Genomic DNA, 19,696 nt, shown 5'->3' with positions numbered 1-19,696 from the left:
AACAATAGCACAAAAAATGGGAAAAATGAAACTGATTCTTGAACAATGCAGGGGTTAGAGACATTGATTCCATTTGCAGCAGAAAATCTATGCGTAACTTTTGACTCCCCCAAAACTTAACTATTAATAGCATACTATTGCCCAGAAGCCTTACCAATAACACAGCTGATTAGCACATATTTTGTATATGTATTATGTACTGTATCCTTACAATAAAGTAAGCTAGGGGAAAAAATGTTATTAAGCAAATAAGGAGCAGCACCTGGGTGGCTCAGTAAGTTAAGCTTCGGTGTCTGGCTCAGGTCACGAGCCCAGAGTCCTGGGATCAAGCCCCAAGTTGGGCTCCTGCTTGGCCTGCCCTCTCCCTTTGCCTCTTCCCCTGCTTGTGCGCATTCTCTCTGTCTCTCTCAAATAAATTTAAAAAATTTTTATTTTTTAATTTTTTTTTTTTAAAGATTTTATTTATTTGAGAGAGAGAGAGTGTGTGAAAGAGGGAATGCAAGCAAGGGGAGTGTGAGAGGGAGAAGCAGGCTTCCTGCTGAGTAAGGAGCCTGATGTGGGGCTCAATCCCAAGACCCTATGATCATGCCCTGAGCCGAAGACAGACGCTTAACTGATTGAGACACCCAGGCACCCCAAATAAAATCTTAAGAAAAATACATTTCCATTTACAGTACTGTATAAAAATATGTGTATAAGTGGACCTGCACAGTTTAAACCTATGTTGTGCAAAGGTCAACTGTATACTCTTTTAAGGTTCTTACCCTATATGTAAAATGATACATCATTTCCAGATAGATCATATATTAAAGATGTACAATTTAAACCTCAGAGCAACCATTAAAAGGGTAAAGCAAAGTAAAAGCCCAATAATGAGGGTAAGAAATGACTAATCCAAAGGCAAGGAAAAAGAAAAAAGGAACAAAGAACAGGGAGGACAAACAGAAAATAAGCAGCATTAAATGATGCTGAAATGCTAGAACTGTGCTGGTAAGCAGTAGAGGAAGTTAATGAGAGGTTTAAGGAAATTTCAAAGTTAACATGGATTTATCATGTTGGACCTGCTCAGCCAATTTGGAAGGGCTTGAGGACATATCTTTCACCATGACTCTAAGCAATCAGTTTGGGAGAAGAGGCCTGGGACCCTTGAAGGGCTCTGTCATTGCTCTTCTCTATAGGTCAGAAACTACAGTGGGAACCACTACCATCAACTGGGATCCCTAAATACGATGGAGATAATGGGATCCTACGATGGCCAAGGTCAAAGAGCAACACTTCACCACCAAAGGCAAACTGAGTATGGTTATCATAATGGACAGTGGAACCAAAGAAGTAATCAGAATAGTCTGACTTACAGAGGCCTATAGCACTGGCTAGTTGACCAAAGTGTCACTAGAAAAGAAACAGATCGATAAGTCTACTATATTTTTACTTGACCTGTGTAAGTGAAAGAATTCTAGTTCTAGCAAATAGAATAATCTAAATCACCAGAGACAGTCACGGCACCTCAATCAATTCCTTGAAATGAGCCAGTTTACAGACTCAGAACCTCCTGCAATCAGGGGAGGCTGCATCTCCATAAGATTACACTGTTAATCTTTCTCCCCCTCCCCCAAAGGGATGCTATAAGGTCATTAACCTTGGGGAAAGGGAAATATAATAATCAGACTTTTGGGGGGATTACTGGACACTGGCTCTGAACTGACACTAATTTCAGGAGACCCAAAATATCTCTGTGGTCCACCAGAGTTGGGGGGCTTATGTGGTCAAGTAATTCATGGAGTTATAGTTCAGTACTATCTCAGAAAGGGCCTACTGGGTCCCTGAACCCACCCTGTGGTTATTTCTGGAATGTGTAATTGGAATACTCATACTCAGCAGCTAGCGATCTCCCTTTAGTAGCTCCCTGACCTGTGGAGTTAGAGCTATTAAAATGGGAAGGGCCAAATGTAAGCCATTAGAATGGCCTCTACTCAGAAGAACAGTGAACCAAGTAATACTGCATTCCTGAATGGACTGCAGAGATTAGTGCCACCAGCAAGGATCTGAAAGACGGTGATTTCTACTCATTCAACTTGCCTGCTGTGGCTTGTGCATAAAAGAGATGGACCTTTGTAGAACAACAGTGGATTTAAACTTTTAAACTTAATCAGGTAGTAAGTGTAATTGCTGCTGGTGTTCCAGATGTGGTTTCCTTGCTTGAACAAATTAACACATCTTTTTCCTGCTATGCATATTCTGATCTAGAAAATGCTTTTTTCCTCGATATCTCTTGGTAAGGACTACCTGAAGCAGTTTGCTTTTACCTGGCAATGTCTGCAATATACCATTACTGTCTTAACCCTAGAGGTATACCAACTCTCCAGCCAAATGTCATAATTTAGTCCACAGGGACCTTGATTGTCTTTCCCTTCTACAAGATACCATGCTGGTTCATTACATTGATGATATTATGATGAAGTTGTTGCATCTGACCCCTCCTGCCAAAGAAAAACAGGCACAAGCATATTGGGCCTCTCTGGATGTTAGAACCAACATTTCTTTCTTTTTTTTTTTTTTTTTAAGATTTTATTTATGTATTTGACAGAGAGAGATCACAAGTAGGCAGCAAGGCAGGCAGAGAGAGAGGGGGAAGCAGGCTCCCCGCTGAGCAGAGAGCCCGATGTGGGGCTCGATCCCAGGACCCTGGGATCATGACCTGAGCTGAAGGCAGAGGCTTTAACCTACTGAGCCACCCAGGCACCCTGTAGAACCAACATTTCATTTGGGTGTGCTACTCTAGCCCCTTTACTAAGTTGAAGGCTGCTAGTTTTAAGTGGGGCCCAGGAAGAAAAGCTACTTGGACCATATGATTCAGACCTGATGGTGCATGAAGTATTAGTGGTAGACAGGGAGGCTGTTTGGCATCCTTGATAGGACCCTACAGGCAAATCATAGTGTAGACACTGAGGAATTTGGAGCAAAGCCCATGTAACTACTCTCCTACTGAGAAACAGCTTTTGGCCTGCTAGTGGGCCTCGGCAGGAACTCAAAATTTACCATAGGCTATCAGATTACCATGTGACTTAAGCTGCCCATCATGAAATGGAGGTTGTCTGGCCCACTAAACCATAAAGTTCATGGTGTGCAACAGCACTCCACTCCATGATCAAAAGGAACTGGTGTATGTGAGCAAGGGCTTGAGCAGACCCTAAAGGCAAACGTATGAGAAAGTGACCAGTTGTATGAGAAAGTGACCAAACTTTCTTTACTCCCCCTTCTCTGTCCCAGTTTGCCCCTACGGACTCATGGGGAGTTCCTTACGACCAGATGACTTGGGAAGAGAAAACTCGGGCCTGGTCTGTAGATAGTTCGGTATGACATTCAGGCGACATCTGAAAGTACACTGCTGTAGCACAGCAATCCCTTTCCAGAACTATTCATCCTGATTACCAACTACACTGATTCTACACAGATTCCAGCTACAATCTCCTACTATACAACTGGAATAAGGAAGAGTAGGTCTTGAATACGACAGATCTCTTAGGGGGTCCTCTTAGTGCTACTGGGGCCTGTAATTAGTTAATGGAAAATTACAACTCAATCCATGCAGGACTGCTAGTGGCCCAGACCTTCTAGGAATGAAGGTCACCTCACTAGGCAAAGAACTATGATCAGCTGAGGTACTTGCTAAGGGAATGGGAAGTAGAAATAGGTATGGCTGTAGCCACATGACTATTTGTAGAAACTGAGGAGCCCAGCTCTGGGCCAAAAACCTATGTGTGATTTTTCAGGCCCAACCACAGGCAATTAGAAAGGCTTTTACCCAGAAGGACTCACAGGGAAAGCTGTCCTTCCCACAGCAGACTTGGTGCACAGCCAATGCACCGCAGACTTTAATAGGAGTTCCAGTCAATAACTCAGATATCCCTTGCTGGCTATGCTCTGATACACATTTGCATTCTTACTCCAAGTGCCTCAATCCCCTCTCTTTGGGACCTCCAACCAAAGTCTAATTCAGGTGCCTCTCAAGAGGCCTCCTTATTAGGGGAAGAAAGAGAACACGTAAAGACACCACTTCTACTCTGACTCAGTACTTTTCCACTCCTAGCTTTTCCGATTTTAAACAGTGAAATCAAAACCAAAAAGCACAAAAAAATGAAAAGAATATGGCACTAAATAGGCACTAAAAGAATACTTGTTGGCTATATGAGAGCTGAAATAAGAAAGCAGAATGCTGCCTTGTTTGACCTCAGCTGGAACATTTTCACTGAGAGATATGAATTTTTCACCACTCTGTACAGGTCTATTAATGACTGCAAAACATCATACATATTATTTTTGGGGGTCACAACAAATTTTAGCAAGTAGGTGAATTCGCAGATAAGGAGCTTACAAATAATAAGGATCAACCACACTCTGATCATAACAGCATTAAACTGGAAATCAGTAACAGAAAGATTCTGAAACATCTGCACATACTTAGACATTAAATAACACACTCCTAAATTACACATGGGTCAAAGAAGAAATAATGGGAAATCTGAAAATATTCTGACCTTCATGGAACTGAAAACGTAGTATTATAACACACAGATAAAGCAATGCTATAAGAGAAACTGACAGCTTTAAATGCTTATGTTAGGAAAAAAAAGGCTTAAAACAATGATCTTAGCTTCTACCTTGAGAAACTAGAAAAGAACAAACTAAACCCAAAAGCAAGCAGAAATAAAGAATAGGTAAAATCAATAAATAGCAAACACACAAACGACAGAGGAAAATCAATGAAACTGAAAGCTGGTATTTGATAAATTTCTAGCTAGACTCATCAGGGACAAAATAGACACAAATTATCAATATCAGGAATTAAAGAGTATAAATGATATATATCTTTGCAGAGTATAAAGACACTGAAAGAATAATAATGAAGTATTATGAACAACTTTATTGCAATAAATTTAGCAAGTTAAATAAAATGGACAAAATCTTTGAGAAACAAACTATTATAAGCTTGCTCAAAAAAATGGAGAACCTAAATAGCCTTATTATCTATGAATGAAATTGAATTCATATATAAAAACTTGCCCAACAAAGAAAACTCCAAGTTCATATATGACTTCACTGGTGAATTCTATTAAGCATTTAAAGAAAAAATAATACCAATTTCATGTAGAATCTTCCAGAAAGTAGGGAAAAAGAATCCCCTTTCCAATTCATTTCATGAAGCCAGCATTATTCTGATAACAAACACCAAGCAAAGCTATCACAAGAAAATTATCCCTGAGACCATTACCTCTCATGACCATACATAAAAATCCTTTACAAAACTTTAGATGATCCAGTCAATTTAAACAAAGGATAATACATTATGACCAAGTCGAGTTTATTCCAGGAATGCAAGTCTGGTTCAATAAACAAAATTCAATGTAATTGATACTACTAATAGACTAAAAAAGACAAAAACCACATAATCACCTCATTAAATCCAGAAAGAACATTTGACAAAATTCAGTGTCTATTTTCAGCACACTATAGATAAAAAGAAATGTCTGCAGTCTGATAAAGGCATATATAAAAATGCCACAGCTAACACCATACACCCTACAGCATCAGACTGAATGCTCTTCCCTTAAGATGGGCAACAAGTTAACACTATCTGCTCTCACCAACTCTATCCAATACTGTACTTAAGGATCTCAGCCACTGTAGTAGATCGAGAAAAAAAAAATGCCAACGAGACGGGAAAAGAAAAAGCCAAATGTCTTTATTTATAGACATTACTATTTAAATAAAAACTCCTTAGAAATCTATAGAAAAAACTACCAGAATAAATAAATTTAGCGATCACAGAATACAAGTTCCATGTACAAAAATCAATTGTGTATATGTACACACACATAGATAAAAGTGGTTAATAATGAGAAATTGAAGTTAAAAAAAGTATAATGTCCTAGAAGTATGAAGTACCAAAGTATAAATTTAACAAATTTTGTGCAAGGTATGTGCAAAGGAAAGTATAAAACACTGCAGAAATTAAAGATGACCTAAATAAACAGTTATATCCTATTCATGATGAAAAGACTCAGTATGTTAAAGATGTCAATTCTCCCCAACAGTGCAATTCCAATCAAAATCCTAGCATTTTATTTTTGCAGTTATAGATGAGATGATTATAAAATTTATATGTAAATGCAAAGAAGCCAGTATAGGCAAAATAAATTTTGAAAGAGAACCAAAATAAAAGGGGTCATACTGCCCGATTTCAAGATTTACTAAAACACAATAATCAAGACAGTATAATATTGACTTAAGATATGTAGATAACTGGAGATAGGAAATCCAGAAATAGACTCAAACATATAGAGTCAATTAGTTTGTGACCAAGGCGTCAAGGTAGTTCAATGGGGAAAGGAGTCTTTTCAACAAATTGTGCCAATACATTGGATATTCATTTGCAAAAAAGCCCCCAAAACAAAACAAAACATAAAAACCCCAAAACTCTATCTACCTCACACCACATACAAGAGTTAACTTGAAATGGATCACAGATAAAAATGGAAGCGCAAAACCACCAAATTTCCAGAAATAAATATAGGAGAAAATCTCTGCAGTCTTGTAAAGAAAAGATTCCCCCCCCCTTTTTAAAATGATTGTATTTATTTATTTGTCAGACAGAGCAGCAGGAAGGAGGAGAAGCAGACTCCCCGCTGAGCAAGGCCCAACGCGGGACAGAACCCAGACATGACCTGAGCCGAAGGCAGAATGCAGGCGACCTAGGAAAAGATTTCTTAGATACAACGATAGCATGACCCATAAAAGATCTTAATATAATGGACTTCATCAAAATTAAGAATTTCTTCATTTAGATAATGAAAAGACAAGCCACAGACAAGAAGAAAATATTTGCAAATCACAAATCTCACAAAGGACTTGTATTCTGATATAAAGAACTCTGAGAACTCAGTAGTAAGAAAAACTCAAACAAAATGGGCCAAACAGCTGAAAAGACACTTTACCAGAAGATATACAGAAGGAAAATCGACATATGAAAAAAACTTTATATCTCATGTCATTAGGGAAATACAAATTAAAACCACAATAAGATACTACTACACTTCTGGTAGAAGGTCTAAAATTAAAAAGACTGACCATGTAAAGCAGTTGAAGAGCTCTCGACTAGATTAAGCTCTCATACATTGCTGGTAGGAAGGCACAACAGTACAGGCACTTTGAGAAAACAACTTCAGTTTCTTAAAAGCTACATACAATTCTATCATATGAGCCAGCCAATCTACTCTCTGGTTATTTGTTTAAGAGAAATGAAATCTATGTCCACATAAAGACTTGTGGATGAATGTTCATAGCAGCTTTATTCTGAACAGCCCCAAACTGGAAACAACTCAAACTTCTATCATTTGGTGAATGGAAAAACAAATTATGGTGTATCGGTATGATGGAATAACACTCAGCATTAAGAAGGAACAAACTGTTGAAATATGCAATAACATGAATGAATCTCAAAAGCATTAGCTAAAATGAAAGAAAACACAAAAAGCTATAAACTAAAAATGTTCTATTACAAGATTGTGGTGGTGCTTACATAGCCATACATATTTGTCAAAACTGAGATTGGACATTAAAAATTGGTAAATTTGTTAGTATATAACGAACATCTCAATAATGCTGATTTTTAAGAAATGCAAGAGGATAATGAACATACAATCTGGAATAGAGGTTTCCTTGGGTGAGGGGAGGCAAGGAAGTTGTATGGAGGGAAGCAGCCCATCAGTAGATGTCATTCTCAGGCTGTTTCATACATGTTTATTGTATTATTAAAACAGACACAAAAAATTGAAGGAGGGTTATCATGAATAACGATACAGGTAATTTAAGAACAAAAAATAAGGATTTGATTCAATTCTGTACTCTTGATGTCCAATTTATAAAATAAAAGTTCGGGTGATTAATGTTAGAGAGGATTTAGTATTAGCTATATTCAGAAAACTTCACTCTTCAGAATGACTCATTTCTTTAGAGTTTGATTTCACTCTAACTAATATTTGCTTTAGAAAAAAAATAACTTCATAAGGCCCAGTTCTGAGGCATGCTACCACTTACCCAGGGGATCCACCAATTGGTCAACCAGTCCCATTTTCTTTGCTCTGTCTGCACGAATGTTTCTACCCGTCAACATCATGTCAAAGGCAGCAGGCACACCCACCTACCAAGCAAGGAAGGATCAGAATACAGGGGAAAATACCAGAATGACAATTACAAATCATTCAACAGAGCAAAATAAATAAATAAGCAAAGTCAAACCAGATTTTTATGCTGTTTATCAATCTGTTAAATTTTACACACAAAATACACATTTAGGTAACTTTTGGGATTAGACACTTCCCGTTGAAGCAAAAATGTCTATATCTCTTCTTTTAATTCAATATGTAAGATTTCTGTCTTATGGAACTGATACGGTAGAGAAATAATTGTTTCCTAAAGCTGTGCATTTATATATTATGTCATTTATATAATACTTAAAATCCCTTTGGTGGAGCTAGTGGAGATTGAGAAACCTGATGATTTTGACAATGTCATTATTTATTTATGTATTTTTAATTTTTAAAAAAGATTTTATTTATTTACTTGACAGAGAGAGAGAGATCACAAGTAGGCAGAGAGGGAGGCAGAGAGAGAGGGAGAAGCAGGCTCCCCACTGAGCAGAGAGCCCAATGCGGGGCTTGATCCCAGGACCCTGGGATCATGACTTGAGCCAAAGGCAGAGGCTTAACCCATTGAGCCACACAGGCACCCCATGTATTTTTAAAATTGTTTTAAAAAAGATTTATTTATTTGAGAGAGAGAGGAAGAGCCTAGGGTTCGGGGGTGGGGAATAGGGTTTGATCCCAGGATCCTGAGACCATGACCTGAGCTGAAATCAAGAGCACTTAACTGACTTAACTGCTTAACTGACTGAGCCACCCAGGTGCCCAACAATATTTTTAATAAGAATTTTAGACTTAAAAATAGAACTCAGCTTGGGCGCCTGGGTGGCTCAGTGGGTTAAGCCGCTGCCTTCGGCTCAGGTCATGATCTCAGGGTCCTGGGATCGAGTCCCGCATCGGGCTCTCTGCTCAGCGGGGCAGGGAGCCTGCTTCCCTCTCTCTCTCTCTCTCTGCCTGCCTATCCATCTACTTGTGATTTCTCTCTGTCAAATAAATAAATAAAATCTTTAAAAAAAAAAAAATAGAACTCAGCTAGAACTTCTTATGTACGTACCTGAAGAATGGTTTCTAACAGCATTCAAATACCAATTATTGCAAGACAATAAAAGAAACCCAGGAATATCTTCTATACCATATAGGCTTATTTATGCTTTCAATAAATCCTCTTGACAATTTCTATGAAGGAATGTACACTGTTTATTATCAGAAAACTAATACTACAAATCTTCCCATTTTTCTATGCCCAGCTCATATCAACTTCCTTCCAAAGAGTATTTCGGCTGAGCCCTATTTTCATTGAGGAACTAACAGTGCCTGAAGCTGTAGGGTTCAGTGGGTATTAACATTGCCCTGGGGGCGCCTGGGTGGCTCAGTGGGTTAAAGCCTCTGCCTTTGGCTCAGGTCATAATGTAAGGGTCCTGGGATCGAGCCCTGCGTCAGGCTCTCTGCTCAGCAGGGAGCCTGCTTCCCTTCCTCTCTCTCTGCCTACTTGTGATCTCTGTGAGTAAATAAAATCTTAAAAAAAATAATAACAACAAAAAAACATTGCTCTGTAGCCTCTAAGTCTGACTGTCTTTCTCCTCTCCTTATGAATTCAAAAGCCTGATTGGTTTCTTTTGGTTCTATAGAATACAGCAGTTGAGATGATCCAAATCAAGAGAAAGATGTGGCTCACAATTATCATGAAATATGACCCATGGATTTGAAAAACTCGTAAGATGGTAATGTGCACAGAAGGAACAAATTAAACTATAAGTTCAAGGGACACCTGGCTCGTTCCGTTGGAACCCATGCAACTCTTGACCTCAGGGTTGTAAGCTTGAGCCCCATGCTGGGGTAAAGATAAAATCTTAAAAAAAAAAAAAAGGTAAAAACAAACAAACAACCCACACCCACACCCACCCACAACAAACCCCAAAAAACTATTATGTTCCAGAAAGGTAAATATTTACCTTTATACTTCCTTCAGGGATTAGTAATTAATCAGTAATTTTGATCAAGGACTTAGGATGCCTGGGTAGCTCAGTCAGTTAAGCAGCCAACTTTTCAGCTCAGGTCATGATTCCAGGGTTGTGGGATCAAGACCTGCTTGGGGCTCTCCTTCTTCCTTTGTCCCCCCCACCCCCAATGTACATGCTCTCTCTAAATAAAATCTTTAAAAAATTCATTTTGATCAAGGAATTTAAAAAAGTAGAATTAAGAAAATAAATCAAACACCAGTAATAAAATTTGTTACTGATCTTATACACCCTATTTTATTTTGTTTCTAAATTTTTACAATGAATATCCATATTGTGCCTTTTGTATCAGAGGAAATAAAGGACCACGTGATATAATGAGCACTGGGTGTTACATAAGACTGATGAATCACTGAACTCTATCTCTCAAACTATGTAATACATAAATTAATTGGTTGAATTTAAATAAGTTAAAAAAAAAAGAAACAGCATCACAGTTACATTTTTTTCTCTTTTGTAGAAAAGTAAAGTCATTATGTCTATCAATACAAAGTGAGGACCATTTCCCACAGATTTTTTAGTTCCTGCTACCTGGGAAACACCTTCTGTGAAATACTGATTCAACTCTTAATGTTCGTGTGATTGTATAAAGAATTACATGAGCAAGGGATGCCTAGGTGGCTATTCAGTTAGGCATCTGCCTTTAGCTCAAGCCGTGATCTCAGGGTTTTGGGATGGAGCTCTGCACTGGGCTTCCTGCTCAGCAGGGAGTCTGCTTCTCCCTCTCCCTCTGCCTCCTCCCCACCCTGCTCATGCTCATTCTCTGTCTCTCTCTCAAATGAATAAAATCCTAAAAAAAAAAAAAAAAGAATTACAAGAGCAATTCATATTTATTTCTATGATGTTAAGTATCCAAGGCAGTTTTGGTAGACTAAGGTAGTGTCCAAATCTAAGATAAGTTGGAATCAGATGTCTTTTTTTTTTTTTTAAAGATTTTATTTATTTATTTGACAGAGAGAGATCACAGTAGGAGAGAGGAAGGGAAGAGATCACAGAGAGAGGAAGGGAAGCAGGCCCCCTGCTGAGCAGAGAGCCCGATGTGGGACTCGATCCCAGGACCCTGAGATCATGACCTGAGCCGAAGGCAGCGGCTTTAACCCACTGAGCCACCCAGGCGCCCCGGAATCAGATGTCTTAAAAGAACTATGTCTTCGGTAAAGATGAGCATAACTTGAGGTTACATTTCTCTTGCTTATAACAAATAGGTCTGTGTTCTATTTGAATCTCCAATTCTATATTATGTATTTTCATGTGTTCTCAAAATAGCAGCTTAGTCTAGAAAATAGAAAATTGTCTGATGGCCAAAACTAGAGAATGTATGAAGAAGAGACCTGTTATCCCTGTGAACTTGAATGTAATCATCTGCTCTTAACGCACGATAACAATTTTAGCATACTCACCTTTCCCATCCAACTTCCCTGTCATTTGAAATTTTAAGACTTTTTAAATACTATCAGAGGAGCTCTCTTTATTACTATAACTTAACTCTTAATCTTTGCTTTAAGAATAAACTGTGCTTTTTTCCCGATGCAAACCTAAATAAACCAAATACTGCAAAAAACAACATAAAACCAAACCATAATTGAATAAAAAGAATAGATAAAGGGACCTATAGGTACTGAGGTTCTAAAGGTCACAGGGGGCTTAAACTCACCATTTTGGGCAGCCTTTGTGTGCCTCCTGCTCCTGGTAAGATTCCCAGCAAGACTTCAGGTGCACCTAATACTGTTTTTCTATCTTTGGTTGCTATTCTATATTGGCAGGAAATGGCAAGCTTCAAACAAATAAAAGAAAATTAGAATGTTAGAAAATGTAACTTTATAATATCTTCAGATATGCAAAGGTCTAAAGATTACTTACAAAGCAGGAATGTATTTTATGCTTTCTATAATTTATCGTCCCAGGCTTATTTCATACTTTCCCCCTAATGAACCTTTCCTGGGGTTCTGGATCTCCTTAAAAACCTGCTGAAAGCTAGGTCTAAACAGAAAAATACACATACATCACTGTACATTGCAAGCCAAGTTAAGAAGGCCTGTATCCTACAGAAACCCTCCTTTTCTATCAAACAGGCCTACTTACAGTGATCGAATAGGCTTTGCCTACCATTGTTTTTGCTCACTGTTGTCTTTGCTCATACCATGCCATATGTGAAATGATCTTTTTCCTCATTATTTTTTGATTAATCAATTTCTGCCGATTTCTTAGGACGAGGCATAGGTTTCCTTAATTAATATATGTGAAAGTGTCTAGCATAGAGCCCAGCATGTGATAAATGCTCATTAAATGTTATTTTATTTTCTCCTCTCCTTTCCTACATGCTCCAGTCTAGCAAGCATCTCTCCTCTCAAATCTTACATTATTCACTATCTTTACTGCTCACAAAGCACTTAAACACATATTATGCTCTGTGAGTCTCATCTAGACTTAAATAGCTCGAAAGCATGGACCACACTTCTGAATCTTTGCCCTGCAAACCTGAACCAGGTTTTGGGAATTGAAGATGACCTTGGAGATGTAGTTCAAATCTTTTCAATTTATAAAAATGAAAACATCACACTTTTGGTTACTTGCTCTGTGCCATGAAATAAGGATTGAAACCTATCCAGAAGTTTGACAACTAAAAAGAAAGCTGATCCTCCTCCGAGAACTTTTTGCAGGCAAAACCATAGCCTACAGGTTTGCAGCTTATAATTCCCATCAATATGCTGAACAATGTCTCAATGACTTTGAAAGAAATCAATACCTCAAGTCCTCCTCCTAAGCAGGCTCCACTGATGGCAGCCACAATAGGCTTTGGGGACTTCTCAAGTTTCTCAAATGTTCTCTGTCCTTCCCGTGATATTTGTGTTACCTCTTCAGAGGTCTTGCAAGAGGCTAACATGCTGTAGTAAACATGAAAGCAGAGAAGAGAAAAAAAAAAAGATGAAATTATACCCTACTTTGTTTAATACCTCATCCATTGTATCCCTGCCCTATCATCTACCAATATTTGATATTGTATCTTCAAATACTCAAGAGTTTAAGAATGGTTTTGCCTCAGCACTAATATCAGCAACATCATCTCTCCATAAAGCCACATCATCTCTCCATAAAGAGTGTCAGATTTCTGGATCCAGAGAACATGAAACAAAACATGTTGTGTAATTTTATTTTCTATTTAAAAAAAAACAAACACATTAGATCACAAAGCTTTCTGTACATGAGAAAATCATCTTCTGGTAAATATTTTCACTATCACATTAACCATTTTTACTATCAAGTAACTCCCAGATTGAACAGCAATCAAAATAACAGTGGGGAAAAAAAAAAGGTTTCAAGTTATTTATCTCCTAGTGAGTATAAAAGAACAACATTGTACGTCATGTCCTTTAGTTTCAGTTTGTTTCATTTGCTACTTTGTTCTTAAATGCATTTAAAGTGGCTTTTGTACCTTTGAACAAAGGTAACTAGTTTTTGGCATTTTACATACTGGGAGTTGCTCAGCTAGCCTCACAGAAGCTGCTAAGTATTTTCCTCTGGATATAGGAAGCCAGTACCAGGTACATCAGTGCCTTGCTAGGCTCAAATAACTGAGCTAGAAGAAAAAGCACTTGATACAGGTAATTTTGCTTTTTCTAAACACACACACACACACACACAACCCCCCAAAATATTTATAAATTCCTAATTACTATACATAAACAAAAAAAGAGTACACAATGTGGAGCAAGATTTAAAACTATACAAACACCTTAAGTACAAATTACTAAGCCTCTAATGCTGGCTATCATTGCCTAAGGTACAAAGAATAATAAAACAAATACTTGTATTTGACAGAATCAACAACTGGTAACATTTTAGCCCATTAAACTAACACTACGATAGAATTTCACCTCCTTATAAATGCTTTAGAAAACTGTAAGCACGTTACATACACATAAATTCCACCATTAAAAAAAGAAAATATTAGCTGCATCACTAAAGTTCCCTTTGACAACCTCAGAGTCCTACCAGCTACTTCATTTTCCCTGAGACAACCATTCTCAAATATTTGTAGTGTATCCTTCCAGACCAACTATATATTTGTATCTATAAATAACAGAGGCATCTCACTATGATTTAAAAATGTTTATATAAACTACATGCTATGCAGAATGTTCTATAACTTGCTTTTTTTTTTTTTTAAGGGACACCTGGGTGGCTCAGTCATTGGGTATCTGCCTTAGGCTTGGCTCATGGGGGTCCCCGCTTCAGGCTCCCTCCTTAGGCGGGAGGCCTGCTTCTCCCTCTCCTACTCCCCCTACTTATGTTCCCTCTCTCGCTGTGTCTCTCTGTCAAATAAATAAATAAAATATATTTTTAAAAGTCTATAAAAGGTCTATAAAACTTAACATTTTCAAGCTCTAACATTATGTTGTGGATGCAGTTAATTCCTTTGAGCCATTCTGTAGTATTTTATCATATAAAAGTTTGTTTAGTTTTCCATTTCCCTAATGACTAACATATAATTGCTTCAAATTCTTTACTATTTTAAACTACACAGGGCTGAACATCCTTATACACACGTCTTTAAAAACAAAGGGTGGATTTCTTTAGTATATATATAGCTAGATGAGGTATCACTGAATTAGATGATATATGCATTTTCAATTTCATTAAAGGCTGTCAAAATGTTTCCCAAAGGTGCTGTAGCAATTGGCATTCTTATTAGTAATATATTAACTTTCTTACTTCCTTGCTAACACGGTATTTTCAAACTTTTAAGTATTTATTGGTCTGTTGGGTTAAAAAAAAGGGCACCTCATAGTTTCATTGTACAGCAGTTTTTATTCTACGCCAATATTCTTAGAACTGCTTTCGACTTCTTTAAGGATTTAGTCTTACATGGTTTAAGCAACAAGCCCCTCTTCTATCAACTTTATTACACTTGTGAAAATAACTTGAAAAAAGAAAACGTTCAGAGAATTTACTTCCACCTTCTCCTAAGAGAAGGAATGATGAGGCCTGAGAAACATACTATTAGCCAAGATGAAATGTGACTTCCAATCTTTGAAAACTCACTTGATGTCAGCACCTGCAATAAAGCAGCCCGGCTTTGATGAGATAAGGACGGCACTTCTGACCTGATCACTAGCCCAGATTTCATTCATTACTTCCATGAACTCGGACTGCAGTTCTTTATTCAGCGTGTTCACCTGCCAAAGGGAAATACACATAAATCTAAGGCTTTAAATCAGAAGTACGCACACTCTGAAGTAATACACTGTAAGTTAATTAACTGAATTTAAATTTAAAAAAAAAAAAAAAAAACACTGACACACACACAAAAAGATACCAATCTCTTCATGAGGGCTCCACCCTCGTGACCACATGCAAACCTAATTAACTCCAAAAGTTCCACCTCCAAATACCATCACACTGGGGCTTACAGCTTCAACATATGAATTTTAAGACGGGGACAACTTCCACCTGTAACATTATTTAGATAGAGGAAATTTTGTTTTTCAAAGAAACTGCATTATCTATAGCACACCCTTCTGTATTATCTTTTTTCCGCTTCTTTGGAATTATGTTAAATCTCTGTGTAGATAACTGAAAGCAATTAAAAAATATTCTTGTCTACAGGCATGCAAACGAATTGTCCCAGAAGATACAACCAGCTCCATGTGGAAAAATCAGTTTGTCTCCATTTGCACATTTATTTCAATATTCCTGATCTATAAATTTGTAGGTACTCTGGATTCTTCTTTGAACTGGCTATAGTATCATCAGTGTCTTCATTAATGACTCAAAATCTTTAGCATATACATAAAATACATCTACTCAAAGGAGGAATTCAGGGTCACACTCCTAAGAATCTGAATCATATGTGAGCTACAAATAAGTCTACACCTGCTTGTTGGTAAGGAAAAATTCATATAACATTAAGAAAAAAAGGAATCAAAGTTAGACATATAGTGTGATCTTATTTTGTAAAAGCTATTTGTTGAAACTGGATTAAATGTTAAAAGTCAGGGCACCTGGGTAGCTCAGTTAGTTGGGTGTCTGCCTCCGGCTCAGGTCATGGTCCCAGGGTCCTGGAATGGAGCCTGACATCAGGCTCTCTGCCTAGCGGGGAGCCTGCTTCTCCTCTCCCTCTCCCTGCTGCTCTGCCTACTTGTGCATGCTCGCTCTCTCCAAAGAATAAAACTGAAAAAAGAAAAAAAAAGTTGAAGGCATTTGCCTTTGGGTTTGTATTATGAATGACTTGTTATTTTCCTCTATAGCTTTCAAACTTCCCACTATAAGGATGTGTTGAGTCTGTGCTCAGAAAAAATGCTCAACTTAGAAAATTCTGAAAAAATATCTTAAGTTTGAATCATTGGTCAGTGGGCACCAAAATTCATCCTAGTGAGGGGGACTGGTTATTTTCCTTAATTTGTGATAGTTGTTAATTGCTTCCATCTATGTCCTCCTATTCCATCTAGGCCTTTAGTAAGAGGATTCCTGAAGTATGAAAACTTGATACCAATTTTATTTGTTTTCTTAAGTAGGCTCTAAGACTAGTGTGAAGTCCAATGTGGGGCTTGAACTCACAACCGTGAGATCCAGACCTGAGCTAAGTCAGACATTTAATCAACTGAACCATATATATATATATTTTTTAAGATTTTATTTATTTACTTGACAGCGAGAGAGAGAACACAAGCACGGGCCTGGAAGAGGGAGCGGAAGAAGCAGGCTTCCTGCTGAGCAGGGAGCCCAATGTGGGGATCGATTCCAGGTCCCTGAGATCATGACCCGAGCCAAAGGCAGAGGCTTAACGACTGAGCCACCGAGGCGCCCCTCTTAACATCAATTTTAGATGGGGGAAAAAGCATGAGCTCCTGCAATAAAGGTCATCTTGGCAAAGACTGGATTAATGCCCCATGCTTTCCTGAATCTGCCAAAAACAAATGAGGCTTCACTTAGAACAGAACCTGACTTCCAATATGTGAACTACACTCAGTCATTCATTCAAGTTCCTCAGGAAGCTTAACAACCACATTTAACACAGACAATCTTCTACAGATAACGACATCAGGCAGGTAATGAGGAAAGCATGTATAACAACCTGGTAGTTAAGATGAACAGGTGATTTCTCTTATAAAACAAAGCTTGCACTTTGGTTCTTATCTAATAAGTCACCTCAGCATGCTACACAACAATAGAAGGCTAATTTCATTAATCCCGGATGTTAATCTGACACCTAAGGTCATCTAGAAGGAATTCTTAAACAAGGACCTCTGCTCCAGAAAGTTGCACTCCTTGAACAATTTGCTAAACTAACAAAACTACAAATTCATGTGAGATTACTGCCAAATTGGTGGATTTCTTTCCCTCCTATTCAGCGCTGGATTCATGAATGTATTAGGAGAAAGAGACTGCAGCAAGTTAAAATTAGGTACCTTTGAATTGGGTGAGTTAATTCGAACAACAGCCACATCCCCTTTGACTCCATAGTTAATATGGGTTCTGGCTAAAAGGGAAAAGACAATTATTTGTAAACACGTTTATTGTTAAACAAATTTAAAAAGCAGTGTAAGCATGTCAGCAAGAAATTAAACTTACTTTGCAAAGCAGAGGACCCTGAAAAGCTGCGGCAAATATAACCTACAAGAAAAAGGCATTCAAAATTAATTACTTTGTAAAACATAACTGCTGTAGTACTTGCTAAATATAACAAAGCTGGAATTTATAACAACAGCAAAAACCCCCAAATGAGAATAATGTATTCTAGGCCATTATTGTGACTACTACCATATCTGTTTCATTTTAAAGATCAGCTTATGAGATTATTTAAATAGTAAATGTGGTTGGTGGAAGAACTGCCCGCTCAAAGATGTCCAGGTATCCAGAAACTGTGAATATGTTAGGTTATATGGCTAAGGGAGCTAAGGTGCTAATTAGCTGAACTAAACAGAGAGAAAGAGAGAGAGAGAGAGACAGAGTAGCCTGGATTATCTAAGTGGGCCCAATGTAATCATGAAGAAGAGAGAATCAAGGAGGACCAAAGAGATGGCAGCATAAGGACTTAGCCCCACTTCGCTGTCTTTGAAGAAGTCAAGAAAAGCAGGCAGCCTCCACCTGGAAAGCTAGAAAAGGTAAGGAAATGAATTCTCCCTTAGGTCACCCAGAATGAACACAGCCCTGCCAACAGTTTTTTAAAATCTATTTATTTATTTATTTATTTGACAGAGATCACAAGTAGACAGAGAGTGGGTGGGAAGCAAGCTCCCTGCTGAGCAGAGAGCCTGATGCAGGGCTCGATCCCAGGACCCTGGGATAATGACCTGAGCCGAAGGCAGAGGCTTTAACCCACTGAGCCACCCAAGAGCCATCAACACTTCTGATTTTAGCTCAGTGAGACTCATTTCTGACATTTCTTAACTGTAAGATAATAAATTTGTATTGTTTCAGACACTAAATTTGTGGAAATTTGTTACAGCAGCAATAGGAACTGAACACAGTAGGAAATAAGTAATCTACAAAGCAATCCATACTGTCAGTCCCAGGTATATAACAAATATACTCAACCATGTTCTCTAGCCACATCCTCTTGTATTTTTATGGAGATGGACTTTCCAGTGTTATCAAAAGTAAAATAATTTACAATGGATTTTTACTTAGACACAAAGAATGAAATCTTGCCATTTGCAACCTAATGGATGGAGCTAGAGAGTATTATGCTAAGCAAAGTAAGTCAGAGAAAGACAAAATACCATATGATTTCACTCATATATGGAATTTAAGAAAACAAAGAGGAAAAAGAAAGAGAAACAAACCAAGAAACAGACTCCTTAAAAAAAAATTTTTTTAAGATTTTATTTATTTGACAGAGAGAGATCACAAGCAGGCAGAAAGGCAGGCAGAGAGAGAGAAGGAAGCAGGCTCCCTGCTGAGCAGAGCCGGATGTGGGACTCGATCCCAGGACCCTGAGATCGTTACCCGACCTGAAGGCAGAGGGTTTAACCCACTGAGCCACCCAGGTGCCCCAAGAAACAGACTCTTAACTATAGAGAACAAACTGATGGTTACCAGAAGTGTGTGTGTGGGGTGTCTTGAATAGGTGATGGGGATTAAGGAATGCACTTGTGATGAGCACCGGGTGTTGTATGGAAGTGTTGAAGCACTATATTCTATACCTGAAACTAACATTACACTGTATGTTAACTGAAATTCAAATAAAAACTTTAAAAAAAGATGACATCAACAGTGGCCATTTATGAAATAGTCCAGTCACACTCTGCTATTTTAAGAATTTCTAACTGAACAGGGCTCTATTGCCCTCTACCAAGAATACTCCTAACCTGGGGAGGACAAAAGACCCACCACACTTCTCCCTCCTCCTAATCACTTCACTACTTGAAGTTCTCCTGGATAATAATGATGAGATGATGTTTTGAGCACAAGCCATCACTAGAAAAGTCTGAACTTGGACTATGGACAGAAGGTAGGGAACACTGTGAAATTCTC

General features: G+C 38.0%; 1 protein-coding gene across 2 annotated transcripts in view; it reads right to left on the bottom strand.

Moving 5' to 3' along the window:
* The window catches only part of HADHA (hydroxyacyl-CoA dehydrogenase trifunctional multienzyme complex subunit alpha), a 47,923-nt gene that overhangs the window by 20,456 nt on the left and 7,771 nt on the right, over nt 1-19,696 (bottom strand). For both annotated transcript variants that reach the window (XM_004781387.3, XM_004781386.3), the window contains exons 2-7: nt 17,792-17,833; nt 17,629-17,699; nt 15,263-15,396; nt 12,966-13,104; nt 11,874-11,993; nt 8,098-8,200 (exon numbers count right to left, since the gene is read on the bottom strand). In XM_004781387.3, coding sequence (XP_004781444.1) covers nt 8,098-8,200; nt 11,874-11,993; nt 12,966-13,104; nt 15,263-15,396; nt 17,629-17,699; nt 17,792-17,833 — 609 coding nt within the window. The remainder of the gene's footprint in view (nt 1-8,097; nt 8,201-11,873; nt 11,994-12,965; nt 13,105-15,262; nt 15,397-17,628; nt 17,700-17,791; nt 17,834-19,696) is intronic.

Source organism: Mustela putorius, unplaced genomic scaffold, assembly GCF_011764305.1.
Source record: "Mustela putorius furo isolate JIRA1106 unplaced genomic scaffold, ASM1176430v1.1 tig00000281_pilon_pilon_pilon, whole genome shotgun sequence".
Lineage (NCBI taxonomy): Eukaryota > Metazoa > Chordata > Mammalia > Carnivora > Mustelidae > Mustela > Mustela putorius.
Note: the sequence above shows the minus strand (reverse complement) of the source record. Positions and strands in the feature narration are given on the sequence as shown.